Source organism: Staurois parvus, unplaced genomic scaffold, assembly GCF_062004578.1.
Source record: "Staurois parvus isolate SC_StPar_1 unplaced genomic scaffold, SC_StPar_1.0 ptg000642l, whole genome shotgun sequence".
Classification (NCBI taxonomy): Eukaryota; Metazoa; Chordata; class Amphibia; order Anura; family Ranidae; genus Staurois; species Staurois parvus.
Window position 1 is genome coordinate 148,800 of NW_028318438.1, and position 19,757 is coordinate 168,556.

Genomic DNA, 19,757 nt, shown 5'->3' on the forward strand with positions numbered 1-19,757 from the left:
ACAATGACACTGTACTAATGGCACTGGGGAGGAAGGGGTTAACATTTTTAGTGTTAACTGTGAGAGGGGAGTATTTTACTAGGGGGCGGGGGGGGGGGGGGGGGGGGTGTGCTGGATGGGGACAGGCTGATCGAGAGAGAGAGAAACTCTTCTCTCCCTCTTCAGCTTGTCACGAGCTGACAGGCAACTGACAGATAGCAGGGTTGTGTATAGACAATGCAGCCCTGCTCTCTGTCAGCGAACACCGCTCATCACGGGGAAACGGCCGGTAATGACCGGCCGTGACCCGGCGGCGGAGACCCGCTGCTGACAACCGCGGGACAGGTAGGGCGGGCGTGCGCCCCCTACCTGTTTTGCAGAACAGGTTTTAAAACGTGGTTTTGCGCAGCCGTGCCGCCCTGCAAACGTACATATGCAGTGGCTGGGGCTGAAGAAGTTAATTTCATTAACAACAAAGCAGCTGCAACTGATTTAACAACTCCCTCTGCTACTTAACTTACCAGATCAATATTCCAGGAGTGTAAATGACTTGATGCTATACTCTGATTAAAAAGTGTTCCTTTAATTCTTTTGAGCAGTGTGTATGTAGTCAAAACAGTATATATTAATTTAGTAGACTGCAACTTCTCAGAGGCAAGTTAATCAGTTTCAGGGGCTGGAGCAATTCATAATGTCTTTACAGCAGATGGCTCAGAGGCTGGGCTAAGATCGTGGGCAGGTCAGATACAGAACTTGCAGGTGAGGGCATATAAGCAGGTTTGCGGCCTTTGATCACAGTCCACAAACAACTTGGTAATATGGGTCATGAGATCTTGCATGACTAAGGTAGCCTCAGCCAAAGAGGGAGAGCCCTGCCAAAACTGGACACCAAAGGGGACTCCAAACACAAAAAAGACTTTAAAATCACAGGATAACAGTTTTAGTCTACAGATGGTTTCACTTTCAGAAAGGGTGCTGTAAGCAGCCCTCGAATAGTTTTGTAAAATGTGAGCTGGAGTCACCTAGTACAACAGACTGTCCAAATCTCCCTCCTTCGCCCCCATGTCTAAGATCAGAGCAGTACTGTGGTGGTCAGGCAAAATATAGACTTCGGGTACATAGCAGATACTGATGAAACCCTGACAACTGGTAGCGAGTCAGGTGGCGTAAAGCGGGAAAAAAGGTGCTAGAAAAAAAAGTTAGTGTTGGCACAGCAGACCGAAAGAAAAGCAGTCCATTCTCCTAGGCCAGTACCACAAACCTGGGGCAAGCTGGTAGTAGTAGTTTTTATCTTTGGCTGTCCTACAGTTTGTTTGCCATGTCCAATGCTCCTGAAGGCAGCAATATAGCCAAAATGTTAAAGACTTCCTGTGTCCTTCAATGGACAAAAAAAAAGGAATATATTGTAAAAAAACAAAGAAAGGTTATACTCACCATTTAGCTGAGATGTCAAAATTACCCTAGAAATTATTCTGCAGGGCTGGTTATTAAACTTTTCCCCATCTGTTAAAGGCACATAAAATTATATTAACACAATGAAGATAATTCTGTTTTGAGTAATATTCTTTAAACTTCATTTAATGACAGAGCTCCCAAATGACCAAATTCATAGGTAAATCCATAATGTTTCACGCATCTGTCACTGATGCATAAAAATTTAATTTAAAGTTAACCAGATAACCAGTCAGGTTTGGGTTTTTGCATAGGTCTAACTGCAAAAGTCATTATTAGAAAATTGTGCAGGCGTACATCCACAGGATCTTTAGTCAAACATGGGTTATACTGCCACCTTCACAAAACTGGGTACTAGTACAACATGTCAGTTTTGTCAGCAAGCAATAAGCATGAGACATAAGAAATTAGAGAGGAGGGATCTGTATCCTAAACTGTAAAGGACACAGGTTCTTTAGCCTGGATTGTCCAAAATCAGTTCAATTAAGGTGTGAAATACAAAAAAGGCAGGAAAGGGACAGTGGGTTTGGTGTTGGTGAATGATTTCTCCTGGGCACTTATTGGATCTATGCTGTTTCTCTGCTGCTGGACTTTTTATTATATATTTGACATTTTTAGATTGGACTCTCTTTTTCATGGAAAAGCATATTTATATTTTTTTCCTAGCGCTGCACTTATCAATTTATGTTTTATGCATTGTAACCTGCAATATTGTGCTAGCTGCTAGTGTGGGTTCCACCTATAGTTTTTAAAATAGACCTAAACATGATTATGTTTATTATAGAAACACTGGAATGCCTTCCACCTTTATTCTGAGTAACAGGTGAGGAAGAAGCTGCAGTGGGTGATAAATAAGTCAAAATTGATCCCAAGAAGTCACCAGGGCATCTACACTTTAGAATCCCTGGCTTAGCACACTAACCTGTCCAGTATGCTGTTGACTCTTGACACCAAAAGATCCATATCAGGTTACATAGTTAACTAAAAAATCCCAGCGCCAATCAAAGAAAGTATACAATTATGCAGCTGTGCACCAGTGAAAACCACCAATAATAAACACAAAAAACAGCGCAAAAATTAAATAAATAAAAATAATCACAAATAAATGTCCGTGCAAAAATATATATATAATATTTCAAACATAAGTCCTTATTTTCCCAAAAGGATTTTCAAAACAATGTTCCAAAATGTGCTTCCACCTAATCACCACGTGAAAAATAATATTGACCGCACTCACCAGATGGAGGTGAGTAATAAGCCTCATAGGATATAAGGGATCCTATAGCCCCTCAGGAGGAACTCAAATCGCCTTCACCCTGCTTAGATACAGCAATCGACTCCACTCTACGTCTCCATGGAATCCTCAATAGTGTGCAAGGAAAGAAAGGCTACATAGTGTAATACTGCCACTCAATACCATATAAAATTGATAGAATAAGGACACTCACATGTTTCAATAAAATAACAGGCCTTGTTTAATAGCCTCAAAGGCTTCAAAGGAACAAGTTTCCAAATTGTAAATATAGGGATCTCACGCTTTTAGGATCACTGTAGAGGATGACCAGCTTTCCACCTCAAAAATGGCTGCTTGAACTGCAAAAGTCGGCGTGCGTTCCAAGTTCAAGTAAAAGCTTGAAAATGCCCTGTGGGTGGGGTGAAACGCATTGACGCACTTCCGGTCTGCCGTCTTCTTGGCCTACGTCACTTCCAGTATTTGGAACGCACGCCGACTTTTGCGTTTCAAGCAGCCATTTTTGAGGTGGAAAGCTGGTCATCCTCTACAGTGATCCTAAAAGCGTGAGATCCCTATATTTACAATTTGGAAACTTGTTCCTTTGAAGCCTTTGAGGCTATTAAACAAGGCCTGTTATTTTATTGAAACATGTGAGTGTCCTTATTCTATCGATTTATATGGTATTGAGTGGCAGTATTACACTATGTAGCCTTTTTTTCCTTGCACACTATTGAGGATTCCATGGAGAAGTAGAGTGGAGTCGATTGCTGTATCTAAGCAGGGTGAAGAAGGCGATTTGAGTTCCTCCTGAGGGGCTATAGGATCCCTTATATCCTATGAGGCTTATTACTCACCTCCATCTGGTGAGTGCGGTCAATATTATTTTTCACATGGTGATTAGGTGGAAGCACATTTTGGAACATTGTTTTGAAAATCCTTTTGGGAAAATAAGGACTTATGTTTGAAATATTATATATATATTTTTGCACGGACATTTATTTGTGATTATTTTTATTTATTTAATTTTTGTGCTTTTTTTGTGTAGGTTACATAGTTAGTCTGGCTGAAAAAAGACAAAAGTCCATCCAGTTCAACCATTAAAAAAAAAAAAAAAGTTATAATCCTATACCCACAGTTGATCTAGAGGAAGGCAAAAAACCGAGCAAAGCATGATCCAATTTGCTCCTGCAGGTAAAAAGTTTCCTTCCTGATCCCCTGAGAGGCAATTGGATATTCCCTTAATCAACTTTACCTATAAATGTTAGGTGTTTGTCAGCACAAGCAAATCTTTGTGTACACCTCTGGATGAAGGTCCTATTCTCCCATATTCAGCTGCTGATGGCTGAGGAAGTCTACCAATTTTGCTCACCAGAAATTTGTACGACTCAGAGAGCGCTGGAAGTTCTGCCCAAGAGAGGATCAGGTCCACTTGTTCCTAAGCAGCGTGACATCTTGTCCCTTCTAGACACCTGATGTATGCTATAGCTGTGGCACTGTGACTGCACCATGACAGGGAAACCCCGAAGGTGGGCAAACCAGTGTAGGAGAGCCAGCTGAACTTCTAGGATGCTGATCAGCAATTCTGCTCCTCAGACAACTATGAATCCTGAACAGGTTTTCTCCTCTGTGCTTCAGTAGGGGAATGTGCCAACCTTGTCTTGGGAGTAGGATGCAATGGCAGAACCCAGGACTCGTGATTTTTGAGTTCAACAGGATATTAAGCTGCAGAGCTCTGGAGTGAAAGTGGACTTAGGGGACTACATCAAAAGGTCTGCATTTTTCCTGCGGAAGAAGTACCTTCACCTGTGCCATGGATGAAGTCTAAATGCTCCTGATGCTGTGCCAGTACAGAGGCCGAGTTTTGAAGGTTCGGCACCCAGCCAAACCTTTTAAGACCTGTGCTGTCTGCTGGACATTTTATGTAAACTGCTGGACATTTTATAAGCCAACGGCTTTCTGAGAAAAAGGCTGTCCAAATACCCCACAATGTGAATAATCCAGGGCCTAAACAATCCTAAAGCCAGTAAAAACCTGAGAGCTGATCACACAGACTAAAATTGGCTGTGGAGAATTCCTCCCCTGACCCAAAGGAAACAAAAAATTGTGCCCCTGGAAGAGTGGAAATACGGCAGGAATTCAGAACCAAGCTTATCCTTTAAGAAGCCATTACAGGGCAAACTGTGTAGTGGAATCCCGCCTGCCTGATTGAGGAATTTGGGAGCGCATCCCATTTCCCTTTCATACTCGCCTCCTGTGCAAGGTCATGTCTTACTGAAGAATTATAGGCCAGTTACACTGCAAGGGCTGAGCCACCCAGCTGACAGCTGTGTAGGTAGTCACTCCCTGTAGTCAAATGTCCCCAATACTTGGTCTGTGCTGAAGTTGTCATGCTCTGCACTGAAACTCGGGCTGTTCTGAGCTGCAAGAACACATCAGTAAAAGCTCACAGACAAGTGCAAAGTTGTCATCGTGCACGGCACCAGACTGTCCACAATGCTCTATAATTTCTCTACAAGAAAACTAGACAGTACACTGCAGGGAAAATGGACACTTTTGCCTACTAGTAAGGAGATACTCGCCCACCCCAGGCAGCAAGGCTGATGGGCTCAATCTTCACCCATTCTGCAGGCATGCCCTGCAGTACTCTCAGACTCAATTCCCTTTCGAAGTGGGAATAACTGCCCATGAGCATGTAGAGCATTTTGGATAGGACTGCAAAGGATCCAGAGCTGATCAGCTGCATTACAGGCCTCATGTGGGTGCAGGGTATGGTTATGATCCCTCTTAGCCTGCTGGCTGTAGCAACCAAGCCGTATAAGACTCTCCATTGCCCCATGTGGTTTGGCAGAGCATCTATTCTCCTGGGGAACAGAGACAAGCCCTTAGGCGATCTACTGAAAAGGTTTGCTGATCAACTATAGCTGTGCCCTTCCAAATCAGAAGGGCCCAATCTCATGAAGATGGAAGCAAAGCCCATGGTTAAGAATAAAGATCCTATATCTTGCACTGCACACCTAAGAAATGTGTCAATTTTCAACATGCTTTGTTGAAACTTGGTCAAGAGTCTGCAAACATTTCACAGTTGCCACCTGCAAGATCTGACACACTGGCAGATTTGATTACTGGTTGTTTCTTGCTCTTAACCCATTATTTTTCCATATCTACTCCAAGACAACACCTCCATTAAGATAATTTGAAAGAATTTGAATGGGCTGAGGTAGACATATGTGCTGTCAACAGTGAAGAGGGGCCTAGTTCTGATGACCAAACACTTGCTCCCAAAAAAAACCCTTCAGCAAAGCATTGTTTTTTTGGGTTTTTTTTTTTAAAGATTTCAATAGAACACTTACCAATCTCATCTCCAAACATGATGGTAATTTCCAGAGAATCATACAGAAAAACAAATGTTGCTCTTGTATTTGTCCAGTTAACCATATCCCATTCTGCAAAGCTAAAAAACAAATAAAATATCAGGTAATAGTTTAAATTAGATTACTTACAACACTTACATTTCACACTTCAAACTTGGAGGGTGTGTAAACCAATTAAAATGGAGCTGTCAGATAGTTGGTCAAGTCTTTCACTGGCAATATGCTTGTCCATCCACTGAGATCCAGCTTCTAATTAATTGCCTCATTAGCATCAAACAGCAAGAGAATTGATCAACTGTGTTAACTTGAGAAATGTGTAAAAGGCAAATCTTATCTGAGAAATTGTAGATTTTTCAAAGCCCACCGGCTCGTGTACATAAGGGCTAAGTTCACTTTTTTTTTTTTAATAAAATCCAGCTACCCTATGCACCAATATACAACTAATGTACCTCAGTTGCAAATATATACAAGCTCATTTTGATCTGGAGAGCAGGGCCTTACCGTATCCTTTGGTAAATTTCTTAGAAAGCTTTTTCAGTTCCTGGAATATAGACAGAGGAGCCAATAGGACCCTGGAAGTATTGTACCAGCTGATCTCATTAGCACACACATCCTGCACTGACCTCATTAGTACACACCCTTCACCCATCAACTATTTTTCACAGCATCCCCTAGATCTCTCCCCTCATGCATTTGCCTGGCTACCCCATCGACTCTACATACGGGCTCAGGCCAAGATATTGGATAGATGCTGTGTCCTCCTATTATATACACTATATTGTCAAAAGTATTGGGACGCCTGACTATACATGCAAATAAACTTTAAATGCATCCCAGTCTTAGTCCGTAGAGTTCAATATTGAGTTGGCCCACCCCTTGCAGCTATAACAGCTTCAACTCTTCTGGGAAGGCTGTCCACAAGGTTTAGGAGTGTGTCTATGGGAATGTTTGACCATTCTTCCAGGAGTACATTTGTGAGGTCAGGCACTGATGTCAGACAAGAAGGTCTGGCTTGCAGTCTCCACTCCAATTCATCCCAAAGGTGTTCTAAAGAGTCCTGACCTCACCCCAATAGACCAGTCAAGTTCCTCCACCACGATTTGCTCATCCATGTCTTTATGGAACTTGATTTTGGTACTGGTGCGAAGTCATGTTGGAACAGGAAGGGGCCATCCCCAAACTCTTCCCACAAAGTTGGGAGCATGAAATTGTCCAATATGTCTTGGTATGCTGATGCCATAAGAGTTCCCTTCACTGGAACTAAGGGGCCAAGCCCAATCCCTGATAAACAACCCCACACCTTAATCCCCCCCTACACCAAAACTTTACACCTGGAACAATGCAGTCAGTCAAGTACTATTCTCCTGGCAACCGCCAAACCCAGACACGTCCATCGGATTGCCAGACAGAGAAGTGTGATTCGTCACTCCAGAGAACACATCTCCACTGGTCTAGAGTCCAGTGGTGGCATGCTTTACACCAATGCATCTGACGCTTTGCACTTGGTGATGTAAGGCTTGGATGCAGCTGCTCGGCCATGGAAACCCATTCCATGAAGCTGTCTACACACTGTTGTGCTAATCTGAAGGCCACATGAAGTTTGAAGGTCTTTAGCTATTGACTCTGCAGACAGTTGGCCACTTCTGCGCACTGTGCACGTCAGCATGCGCTGACCCCGCTCTGTCATTTTATATGGCCTACCACATTCGTGGCCGAGTTGCTGTTGTTCCCAGTTGCTTCCACTTTGTTACAATACCACCAAAGGCTGAACGTGGAATATTTAGTAGCAAGGAAATTTCATGGATGGAATTATTGCATAGGGGCAACCTATTATGGTACCACACTTGAATTCACTGAGCTCCTGAGAGCGACCTATTTTTTCACAAATGTTTGTAGAAGCAGTCTGCATGCCTAGGGGCTTGATTTTATACACCAGTGACCATGGATGTGATTGGAACACCTGAATCCAATGATTTGGAGGGCTGGCCCAATACTTTTGGCAATATAGTGTAATTTTGGTAAATCTAAAGGAGATCGTACAGATTGTATAGTGTATGACCACCCTTATACACATAAAAGTACCTAGTTGCGCTTTTAGTGTAATTATTAATGGTACAGCAAACACAGAAACAAGCACGTTTTGCCACATAAAAAAACAAAAAGGGGTGCCAAATGCAGCAAAATGCGCAGTAAAAAATGTGCAACATGGATCATGCTAAAATGTCCCATTTTGCCACGTGTAGCGCAGCCCATTGTAATCAACAGGCTGTCCTATGTGTGTCACTGGAAAAACAAGCCAAAAAACAAGCGTTCCCTCTACTCTGGGTGTTATTGCCTGAAAGTGAAATTTGTGCATTTACACAGAACAATGGGGCTCCATTCACATCTGTGTATTTCCAAAAATACAGAAAATGCACACTTTGCCATGTGTTTCAGAAACCCGCTACGGGGTGGGGCTTAGCCGTCCATGTCAGCGGTCGGGTTCCTGCACAGCTCTGCCAAAATCCTCCATTTGGGCCGCATTTATCTGGGTCACCGACAGCACAGCTCTGGTTGACATCCTGTCTCTGCCTCCGCTACTCCACAGCGCTAAGAACATGACAAGGAAAACGGAAGAGGGGGATGCCGCATCGCAGCCTGTCCAACATGGCGGAGACCCGCTCCCTCAGTGCTCATCTAAAGACCGCCAAAAGGAACTAGTGGTTAAACTTGGCAAGTTTGCAGAATTGAGTGATGATTCATGGGGAAATTCATCATCAGACACTGAAAACGATTTTGCTCAGTGATGTGCAAACTTGGCGCTATATTTCAAATTTCAGTGTTTTTGGTTTGATTATATTATTTAATTAAATTTATTATATTATTTTTTATGATTATTTATTAAATTATAATTTATGATTTCGTGTTTCAAATTGTAACATACCCAGGATGTTTACTAGAGTCTTGCTCGGACAGATTTCAGTGAGTTATTCCTAAAAATTACAGGCCTACAATAAAAAAAAAAATACATATTTCCATGCAAAAAATGTACCACTTTGAGCACAGAAATATGGATATAATCAGACCGCTAGGGAGGTAATGCACCACTCACTCTTGAAGAATTGCAGATGGCTGTAGCTTCATATCCCAATCTCAAAGCTCCCGGTGGAAATGGGCTGCCAATGGAAATTTACAAATCTTTTGGTGGAATACTTCTACCTGAGCTACTTAAAATACTCCAGGTGGCATTGGAACAGAACTTCCTGCCTGCCTCCATGTATGAGGCAATAACAGTTGTACTTTTGAAGCCGGGAAAGGACACATTAGTGGAGTCTTACTGTCCCCTATCGCTATTGACTCCAGACCTCAAAATTAGTACTAAAGTACTGGCGACCAGATCAGTCACGTTTCATTCCCAACAGATCTACGGCAATCAATATTCGTAGGCTCTCTTAACCTTCAAATCCCTTCTGACAATTTGGGTGACAGGGCAATTTTGTCACTCGACGCTGCTAAAGCATTTGACAGTGTAGAATGGAGGTACCTTTGGCTAGTCCTTGCAAAGTTTACCCTGGGGACACCTTAATTTCTTGGATTCAATTATTATATCGTGCCCCGTCGGCCCATATTTGGGTTTATAATGCTCTATCCTCCTCATTCACACTAGGAAGAGGGACACAGAAGGGCTGTCCTCTTTCCCTGCTGTTATTCGCTTTAGCGATAGAACCTCTAGCGGCTGCCATTAGAGAAGATCCAGGTATTGTTGGTTTTTGTAGGGAACCGATGGAGAAAGTAGCGTTATATGCCAATGACACCCTTCTGTTGAGATGCCTAATGACATTAATCACTAAATTTGGCGGCTTCTCAATAAACTGGGATAAATCCACCCTTCTCCCGCTGGACACCCTTACGCATCCTATACCAGCTGAAGCTGCGCAGATTGAAATAGTGGACTCCTTTAAATATCTGGGTATTATCATTCAATCCACTCTATCGAAATATACAGACCTAAACTTACTTCCGTTAATTAAAAAATTCCAACAAAAAACTAGCTGGACTAAACTCCCTCTTTCCGTGGTAGGGAGATGTAACTTAATCAAAATGATATGGGCCCCTCAATTTCTTTATATTCTGCACAATGCCCGTTTGCATTCCTATACGGATCTTTAAAAGATCTGATACTGTGTTTCACACCTAATCTGGTGGATGCACACACCTTGGATTAAACCAGAAACTCTACAGGAAGGATATGGGAGGCCTTCCGGTTCCCAACCCCTTTCTTTATTATATTGCAGCCCAGCTACAACACTTTTACACCCTGGCAGGATAATACACACCCAGACCCGTTCAGCTTGCTTCTTCTAGGGACCCTGTCCACAGATAATTTGGTGGAATGCCTGGAAGCAGGTGAGTTTAAAGCCCTAGCACAGTTTCCCATTCTGGCACTGATTGACAGAGCATGGAGCAAGACGAAATATTTCCAATATCAAGGCTTTATCACATTCAATAACCATAACTACCCGGAACCCGAAACTGAAGGGCTTTGTGGCGTGGACAGCTGCGGGCCTTAAATATGTCCCTCAGCTGTACCGTGAGCAATTGATGAAAGACTTTCAAACAATTACTAGCCTACAGGGCACTTCTACCCCCTTCCTGCCCAGGCCAATTTCCAGCTTTCAGCGCTGTCACACTTTGAATGACAATTGCGCGGTCATGCAACACTGTACCAATATGACATTTTTATCATTTTTTTGTGACAGATAGAGCTTTCTTTTGGTGGTATTTAATCACCTCTGGGTTTTTTATTTTTTCTTAAACCAAAAACCACTGAAAATTTTGAAAAAAAACCAAACATTTTTTCTTAGTTTTTGTTATATCATTTTGTAAATAAGTGATTTTTCTCCTTCACTGATGTGCGCTAATGAGGCTGCAGTGATGGGCACTGATGGACACTGATAGGTGGCACTGATGGGCAATGACAGGCATCACTGATGGGCACGGAAAGGCAGCACTCATATGGCACTGATAGGCGGCACTGTTAGGCGGCACTGACTGGCACTGTTAGGCGGCACTGACTGGCAGCACTGATAGGTGGCACTGAAAGGCAGCTCAGATGGGCACGGATATGTGGCATTGATGTGCACTGGTAGGCACTGATATGTGGCATTGATGGGCACTGGCAGGTGACATGGATGAGCACTAACAGCTGGCACTGATGGACACTGACAGGTGGCACGCCTGGGGCTACACAGATCATCAGGGCAAACTGATCATCAGTGCCCTGATGACCAGTGCACATGTCCCCTCTGAGGGATGCCGATTACCGGCTCTGCTCTCCTCTCGAGCTGTCAGCGTGACAGCTCGTGAGGAGAGAAATGCCGATAACCGGCATTTCCCTATTTACATGCGATCAGCTGTGATTGGACACAGCTCATCACATGACCAAGCCGACATCTTCGGCTCTTTCCGTTGATTGGTGATCCACTGTATCCGAGGGACACCGCACACCACAGATCGCCGCACTGCGCGCTCCCGGAGCCACGCATGCGCTCTTAAAATGGGACGACATCATATGACATCCTCCCAGAACGAGAGAACCGCCTTGCACCCGTCATGTCACTATATGGCGGGCGGGAGGCAGTTAAGGGTGGAGTTTGGCCCAAATCCGTCTTTTTTGAACACCTACAACTTATACACGCCATCTTGGCACAGGCCAGGGCTTCCTCGTGCATCTTGGGTAACCCCATTCCTCTTAGTCGATTAGTGCGCTCCCCGAGCAAACAGGGACGGATCTCACTATATAGTGCATTAATCCAATGGGTATCCAGGGCTATGTCCCTTAACTGTAGACTGCAGTGGTCCAGGGATTTAGAGTATATTTCTGATGAAGAGTGGTCCACGATTCTTTCTAATATTTTATTAGCATCTGTGTCTTCATCACAACAGCTTACCCAGCTTTTCATTGTTCGTTGCACGTATTGCACTCCCCAGAGATTATTTGATTGGCACAGGATAGCCGCTCCCCTTTGCCCACCTTGTGCTATAGAATATGGTACCCTGCTACATATGCTGTTGAAATGCCCTAAACTGGTGCGCTATTGGACCTCTGTAATGACGTTGATCAATAAAATCTTCACTCTTACTCTCCCTGTAGATCTTAAATTGCTGGGGTGGTTAGATGATTCTGTTGAACCCCTCACATATACAGCTCTAACTCGTGTTTTATTTAGTGAAGGATAGACTATTGAGCGGTGGATCGCCCACTGGTTTGGTTAGACATCTAATATACTTTTAATTGAGAAATCCCCTTGTTAGAAGTGCTCACATTCTCATGAACAAGCTACCCGTGTTCCCTCCCATTTTGGCTAAGGTATTTGCACTATGTACTGTAATAACGTCCTCTAACAGCTAATATTCTCTCCAACTCCAAATGGTGCAGAGCACAGAGAGAGCAAGTTAAGTGTTTTTTTCTTTTTTTTTTTTTGTCTATAGGGTTCATCGCTATAAATATCATTACGTGACATGATTACGCATGTAAACACATATTAAGCATATTATATAATCCGATGGTACAGCCGTGAGCGACAACCTTGTGTGTATTTTATCTGTAGATGCTGTTTGGGCAGTTGTCCTTGTATTTTCTTTTTTACGGGGGGGGGGGAAGAGATAGAGAGTGATAGTATGCTATCAAGTGAGGTATGCTTTGATAAACTTTAAAGAAGTAGCACAAAAGGAATCACAGAATCCAAGCTGCTCCATCTCTCAAAACATGGGCATGGACAGCCATGCCAATAAAGCCAGCAACCATGAAGCAGGAAGGTAAAATATCATTTCCCAAGAGGAAGGTAAAAAATCATTCCCCAAGACAAAAGATCCTAATGATCTAGTTGAGCCCATGGTGTACCCAACAAGAATCATACCAGACTGGCGTACCCCATCAGTCTGGGGAAGTCCAGAGCAATGAGAATCACTCATCTCTATACTCTAAGTCCTGGTTCACACTGAAATAGACTTTGGAACTACTTCATTTGAAGTAGCACTATTTCAAATCCTCAGGTCAGTGAAATTTCAGGTGTGACTTGCCTGACATCTGTGCGACTTCATGCACAGGATGTCTATGTAAAGCTGCACCTAAAATCACCGAAAATAGTGCAGAAACTATTTTCAAAACCGGTGCGACTCTGACGGAGTTGGACTAATTTGAACAGTTTCATTGTCAACGTTAGGGTGCGACTTGTCATGCAATTTGGAACTGTCAAATCGCATGGCAAGTCACAACAGTGTGAACCAGGGCTAAAGCAGAGGATAGACAAACACTTCTGGTCCAGAGTTACCAAAGTTACTCAAAATAATAAGACTCTCTCCAAAATGACCCCCCACCCCTACTTTTTCACCTCATTTCCCTATCAGGAAGAAGTTTTTTGCTTATCTATTTATTTAATGCTGCAAATACAGGCATTCTGTCTTTATGGAAGAGACCCTCAACGAAGAAAGTTGTGCACTGGCTCGCAAAAATTGATGAAGTCATGACAATGGAGAAATTTACATCCTCACTGAAGGATTGATGAACAATGCAGGCAAATGTGATTTCACTGATCAACTAAAAATTTACCCTGAAGCTGGACCCATCACATCTGTTTCACACAGCAGTTCCCCCACATAGATGTATGCATGCTGAATGCCTGCATACTGGCATACCCCACCCCCCTACCAGACTTATTTGCTCCAGATCAGAACTTCTCCTCCCCCTTTTTCTCTTTCCTGCCCTATCCTTATCCCCGCATCCTTCTCTATCATGGTTTTTGCCCTGACTTTACCCCGTAACCCAGACCTCTACCTACCCCCCTTGCATATTACCAACTAATCACCCTCTGCTCTACACATAGAAAACCTAAAACATGGGTTACGCTACTTGAGGGTGTAAAATATTCAAAATGTATGGCTACGATTCTGTTGTCACACATCCAGTGACCAGCTATGCAATGTGTCTGAGAGTTATTCCGTGCCTTTAGTTACTGCTTTAGGATGTACTCACATTTTTGGCACCATTATTCCTATAAAGGGACTTTTAAAATTACCTTTAAAAACTTTCTTGGAGTATGTCACAGGACACCATGTGATCGGACACTGGCAAATAAAGCTTGACATTGGCCAGCATAACATCTCTCACTTCCAGCATTGCTTCTGCTTTGTCAGCTACAATACTGTAGTGAAACCAGAGGGCAGGGACCTGTGTCATTTATTGTACTCAAAGAAAGGGATTTTACAGGCAAGAAAAATCAATTTTCTTAAATGTACAATCACAGGATGCAAGAGGATTACTTCTTAGACTATTGGGACTTCCAAAAGCAATCCCATGAGAGGCGGCCAACAGAAGGCCAAGACAGGAACAATTTTCTTAACCTAAGAAGAGGAACAAGTTATGAGGCTTTTACAGGAATGTCTGTAGGTCTTTCCAACTGAGGCCAGCATCCACCAAGACCCAAACATTTACCTGATAAAACCTAGCGAATGTATGAGCAGAAGGTCAAGTGTCCATCTTATAGACTTAGGAAATTAGGGCCTGTTGTTGGAAAGCCTATGAAGCATCAACATTTCTGGTAGAGTGCACCTTCACAGCACAGGGAGGAATCCTACCTTCCAGGTCATACGCCTCTAATAATTTGCCTAATCCTTTTGACGAGTGTGGAGCCATCAGGCATGAACAGAAACAGAGTGTCAGAATGACAAATCGAGGGCTGTGCAAGGTATACTCTTACAGCCCTAACCACATCTAAGCAGTAGAGAGCAGACTCCTTAAAAAGTCTCTACCAAAAACAAAAATGGATGTGTACAGTTTTAGCCCCCCCCTCTTCATGTCACCTGGTGATCTGGCCAGTAACAATCTTTCTGTATTAAGAGTACCTACATTCTGGTTTAAGGAACAGCAGAGAAACCTTTGGACAGCAACATTGCCCAATCTAGGGGAAGGTTGGTGCTACAGGCACTAACAGATTTAGATACACTGAAATTGTAGCCAAACTCCAGCTACCACTTTATAAGCAATTAGAGCAACAGTTTTGCTCCTTCTGGGATAAGGTTTTTACATAAATAAAAGCTGATCATTGTTAGAACTCCTGTCAGTAGTAAATGGTTTGTCTCAGCTCTCTAAATGCTACATCAGCTCGACAGCTTGTTCTGTTGTAAAACAACAGACTTACTAGCAGGATCACTACGTGAAACTAAAGGAATGAATACCTAAAAAAAGAAAACAAATGCAGTCACCACATCTATGAATGGGTAAGTTTCAATAAATTTGTTTGCTTTTAGGTTTAGTACCACTGGGTTCAAACGGTGGCCTCTCAAGTGCCAACACAGAACTGAGGTCCCACTAAATAGCAGGAAGCATACTGGTGGAACTATGTGAGCAAATCCTTGCACAGGCTCTGAACAAAGAGTGAGAAGCCAACAGTTTTTGAAAGAGCATTACCAAGTCAGAAACCCAACGCTATACTTCTCAGGACTAAAAACTTGTGCAGTTCTAAATGAAGAAAGAAGAATACCTGTACCATGGAGCATTTCCTGGAATGAAGATTTCCTTTTTGCATCAAGCAAAATATGCTTTCTACATGCAGCGACTAACCTTACAAAGAGGGATTTCTGGCCTTCAAAAAGCAAGAATTTAGAGTCAGCAAGAACCCAGCCTCACAATACTTGGTCTTTAGCAGCCAAGCTGAGCTTGGGAAAGGGGTCCGGGCAAGGGAAGTTATCTTTCCAGTTTGTGGCAGTGTCTGGACACAGTTACATCTATGCCTGGCATCCCTCAAAACAAAAAGTTGGTGAAATACCTTAGGGTGGAGGAACTCCTCTCTGGTGTCCAGCTGTTGGAAACTTAGAAATCTGCTTGCCGATTTTCCATGCTAGGAATGTTTACTGCCAACACAACCAGAAAATTTGAGTTCCACCCAAGTCAGAATGATTTCTGCTTCAAGAGGAGCACCCTGCCTTCTGGTATTGCCTAGGTGATCTATAAATGCCACAGCTGTGGCAGATTGGACCCTGAATGGCAGCCCCCAGAGAAATAAAGTCCAGTGCTGGAGGACAATCTGAATTGTCCTGTGATCCATGCAAGCTACCTCTGAATACCACAACCCCTGGACTGCCAGGGAGTCCAGAACTCCTCTTTAGCCCAGCAAGCTGGCGTACGTTGTAAGAGTCAGGGAAATCATTTCTCACCATGGTGTAGAAGATACTAACTCCAGGCTGGATAGAAACCATTCCAAGGATAACCTGGTTTTGTTGTGCAAAGACATGACGCAATCCAAAGAGAGAGTCCTTTTAACCCACACTGACAAAGTTGAGTTGCAAGAGTCTTGAATGAACTGAATGGGACTGCCTCGAAGAAGGGTAGCATCAACTCCAGCACCCTCCTGAAGCGGAGTTCCAGGGAATTATATTTTTGCATCTTAGGCCAAAGAGTCCAAAACCTTTTCTGGTGGGAAGGAAAAATTGTGCAGGGCTGTGTCCAGATTGAAGACCTAGCCAAAGTTCCACAGGACTTGCATTATCTTCTGCATAATGGCCCTGAGGCCTCCTCTCAATTACTGCTGCAGGAGTGGATCATCTAGATATCCCAGAATTGGGATTCCCCTGGCTTGCAGATGACCCAAAACTGTGGCCATTGTGAAAACTTGTGGTCATGTGGTTAGGCCAAAGGGCACAAACTGAAAATGTTGAATCCCCCACATCAAAACACAGGTAGTGAAGTGAAAATATAGGGTGGTAGAGGTAGTTAGCTTTATTTCCATTGAGCCCAGGAAATCCCCCAGACAAACAAACAACCACTGACCTTACAGATTCTATACTGAACTTTTGAACATTTAAGAACTTCTTCAAGCTCTTCAGGCTCAGACTGTACCACACAATCGCTATTTGGCTTGGGCACCATGAACAGGTTGGAATAAGAACCATAAAATCTCTCTGGTTCTGGGAAAGTCAGACTCCTGAAAGCACAACTGTTCCAGTGCAACAGAACTGCACTCATTTGGGTAAAATATAAAAAACAAAATAAGGTCAGCGCTAATCCAAAAAAATCAGAAAGTGAAAAATATGATGTGTAACTGCATGCAATGGATACCGATATACCAAGATCCTATAAGTGCTAAAAAGAGAAGCGCTAAACACAAAAATATTGAATGATGTCAATAGATAAATACCATGAAGTGTGAAAAAATAAAATTCGATGTCCACTGTATAGTAAATCTTCACCCAGTGATCCAGGAACCACAGACGTGTTACCTCCACCAATGGCTACAAAGAAAACACACCAGAAGATGATACTGTTTAGAAAAGCAGTAATAGCGTTTGTATGATATTAAATTCCCAAGGTATGATCCTTCAGTGTATCAGGAAACTCAATAGTTCTCCTCATATCCCGCTGCACCAGACGTCAGTACATGCACTTTCATCCTTCAAAAGCCACCAATGAATCTCTCATAGTATAGTAGTATCTATAAAGTGCATTTATACACAGATAAAATGGTCAATTAAAAACAAAGAAATCGCTGTGTGTTCACTTACATAAAGGGCCACCAGACACTCAGAATGGCAGCACGACCTTCAGCAATAATGCCTAACAACCCAAGGCCATTTCGCACGACAGCGCATCCTCAGGGGTTCATAAACTTACAAATAACAGCGGCCATTAATATTTAGCACGTCTATACAGACAGTGAGAAGTCACTTCCTGTCTCGGCACCATTTATCTTTTGGTATTATTCCATACTTTTGTGTTTAGCACTGCAACTTCTCTTTTTTGGGTGTTTGCCAACATGGAGAAGGCAAAACATGAAACTCCAGCCTTTAGACTCTGAACAAAAAGTTTTGGGCCCACATGTCCCTCTCATTTGCACAAGTGGGGAGGGGGTCCTCTTTATTGGGAAGGTGGTTTGTCACCCGTCTTGGCAGGCTTAGGGCTCCAGGTCTCTCTTTTGAAAAAGTTTTCTGTTTCGCCCCCTAGTTCTCAAAAGAACAAGAGGAACTCTTCTTGGAAGATAGCTTCTGATGCTTCTTTTGGAAGTAAGAATGCTCAATCCTCAGATGATGTTCTGGAGAAACATATCCATATTTTGCCAGAGAGGTTTTCACTTTTTGAAAAATTTGCATTCTGACTGCTTTTTCAGGGGAGCTCAGTTGGTCAGCATGTAAGCCACAGCGCACACCTCAGACACACGGACAAGTGTCCCATCTATACATGCAGAAGCACAACGTTTCAAGGAAGAGCTTCAAGTGTTGTCTGAACAATGAACTGGACCGGAATGTTCAGGTTCTTTTTGCCATACACTTAGCCCATATCAGCAAAGCCTGACAAACCCCAATGGATGCATGACTGCACTAGTCAAGGAAAATGACGCCTTAAAAAAGGGGACAACTTTTTGTAAAAACAGTCTACTATCAGGTATCGTTGAGCAAATTACTTAGTACTTGCACAGGTTCACTTCAGCATGAGGATGCAACGGAGAAGACTTGGTTGTTGACAGATTTCAAGGTGTGGTGTCCCACCAAACGGAGGCTTTGGGGTCTCCAGTCATATGGTGGCCTGAAGAGCTTCTGCAAGGTGCATCCTAAGAGCTTGGTGTCCCAAATGCAAAGGGACCGATATCAAAATAAATGCGCCTGCTCAGTAGCACAGGTAGGTGGGATTCATTTTCACAGTGGGGCTGCCAGGCCACACCTGCCCAGGAGACAGACCCAAAGAAGGAATCAGTATGTCCAAACAGGGTGGCGCATGCATGCCCTGTACTAATGTATGTCCCACAGCATCTTCTAGTGGCAAGGATCCTGTGGAGTGGGACACCACACCTTGAAATCTGTCAAAAACAACCAAGTCTTATGCATGAAGGTAAAAAAACCTTCTGTGTGCAGCAGCTCCCCCAGCCCTCTCAATACTTATCTGAGCCTCATCACAAGCCAGTGATGTGATTGATAGTCTCGGCTGTCACGGGTCTCTGCCTCCTCATTGGCTGAAACAGCAAGCATGAGACATTCACTCCCGCTGCTGTCAATCGCAGCCAGTCAGCCAATGAGGGGAGAGAGAGAGGGCGGGACCAAGTCGTGGCTCCATGTGTGAATGGACACACAGAGCAGTGGGTGCCCCTATAGCAAGCTGCTAGCTGTGGGGGCACTTGGCAGACAGGAGGAGCCAGGAGAGCCTGTGGGGGACCAGAGAAGAGGATCCAGGCTGCTCTGTGCAAAACCACTGCACACAGGAGATAAGTATAGACATGTCTTTTATTTTACCAAAAAAATTAACCTTTAGAATCGCTATAAGGATGTTTTGGATGAGGACTGGAAATTTCCCAAAAAATATTTGTTCCAAAGTGCTTTGCCCATTAGGTTTCCCATTGAGGAGGAATCCTACAAGAAATAGGTTGTTCCCAAGGTTGCTTTCGAATCTCTATTGTCTCAACAAGACTTGTGGTTCCATACCAACTTTCTCATATTCTGTGGATAAGCTTTTTGAGGCCCTGTTCAAAGCATATTTTCCCCTATCTGAAAGAACCACACAAGTGGATGTGTTGTTTATATCTTCGGAATACATGACTTTGTATCCCTTTCACATTATAACGATGTAACTTGTTGACACTAACGCCACACTCCGTTGGAGATTGTGGTTGTATGATTATATGTATACTGTACATGGATCCATACTTAAATAAAAAAAAGATCTGATTTAAAAAAAAAAAAAAAAAAAAAATACTGCA

At 43.2% G+C, this 19,757-nt stretch overlaps 1 protein-coding gene across 1 annotated transcript in view; it reads right to left on the reverse strand.

Moving 5' to 3' along the window:
- Positions 1-19,757, reverse strand: part of KNL1 (kinetochore scaffold 1) — a 102,325-nt gene that overhangs the window by 25,748 nt on the left and 56,820 nt on the right. Inside the window, exons 16-17 of the mRNA XM_089693939.1 lie at positions 6,016-6,116; positions 1,414-1,482 (exon numbers count right to left, since the gene is read on the reverse strand). Coding sequence (XP_089550065.1) covers positions 1,414-1,482; positions 6,016-6,116 — 170 coding nt within the window. The remainder of the gene's footprint in view (positions 1-1,413; positions 1,483-6,015; positions 6,117-19,757) is intronic.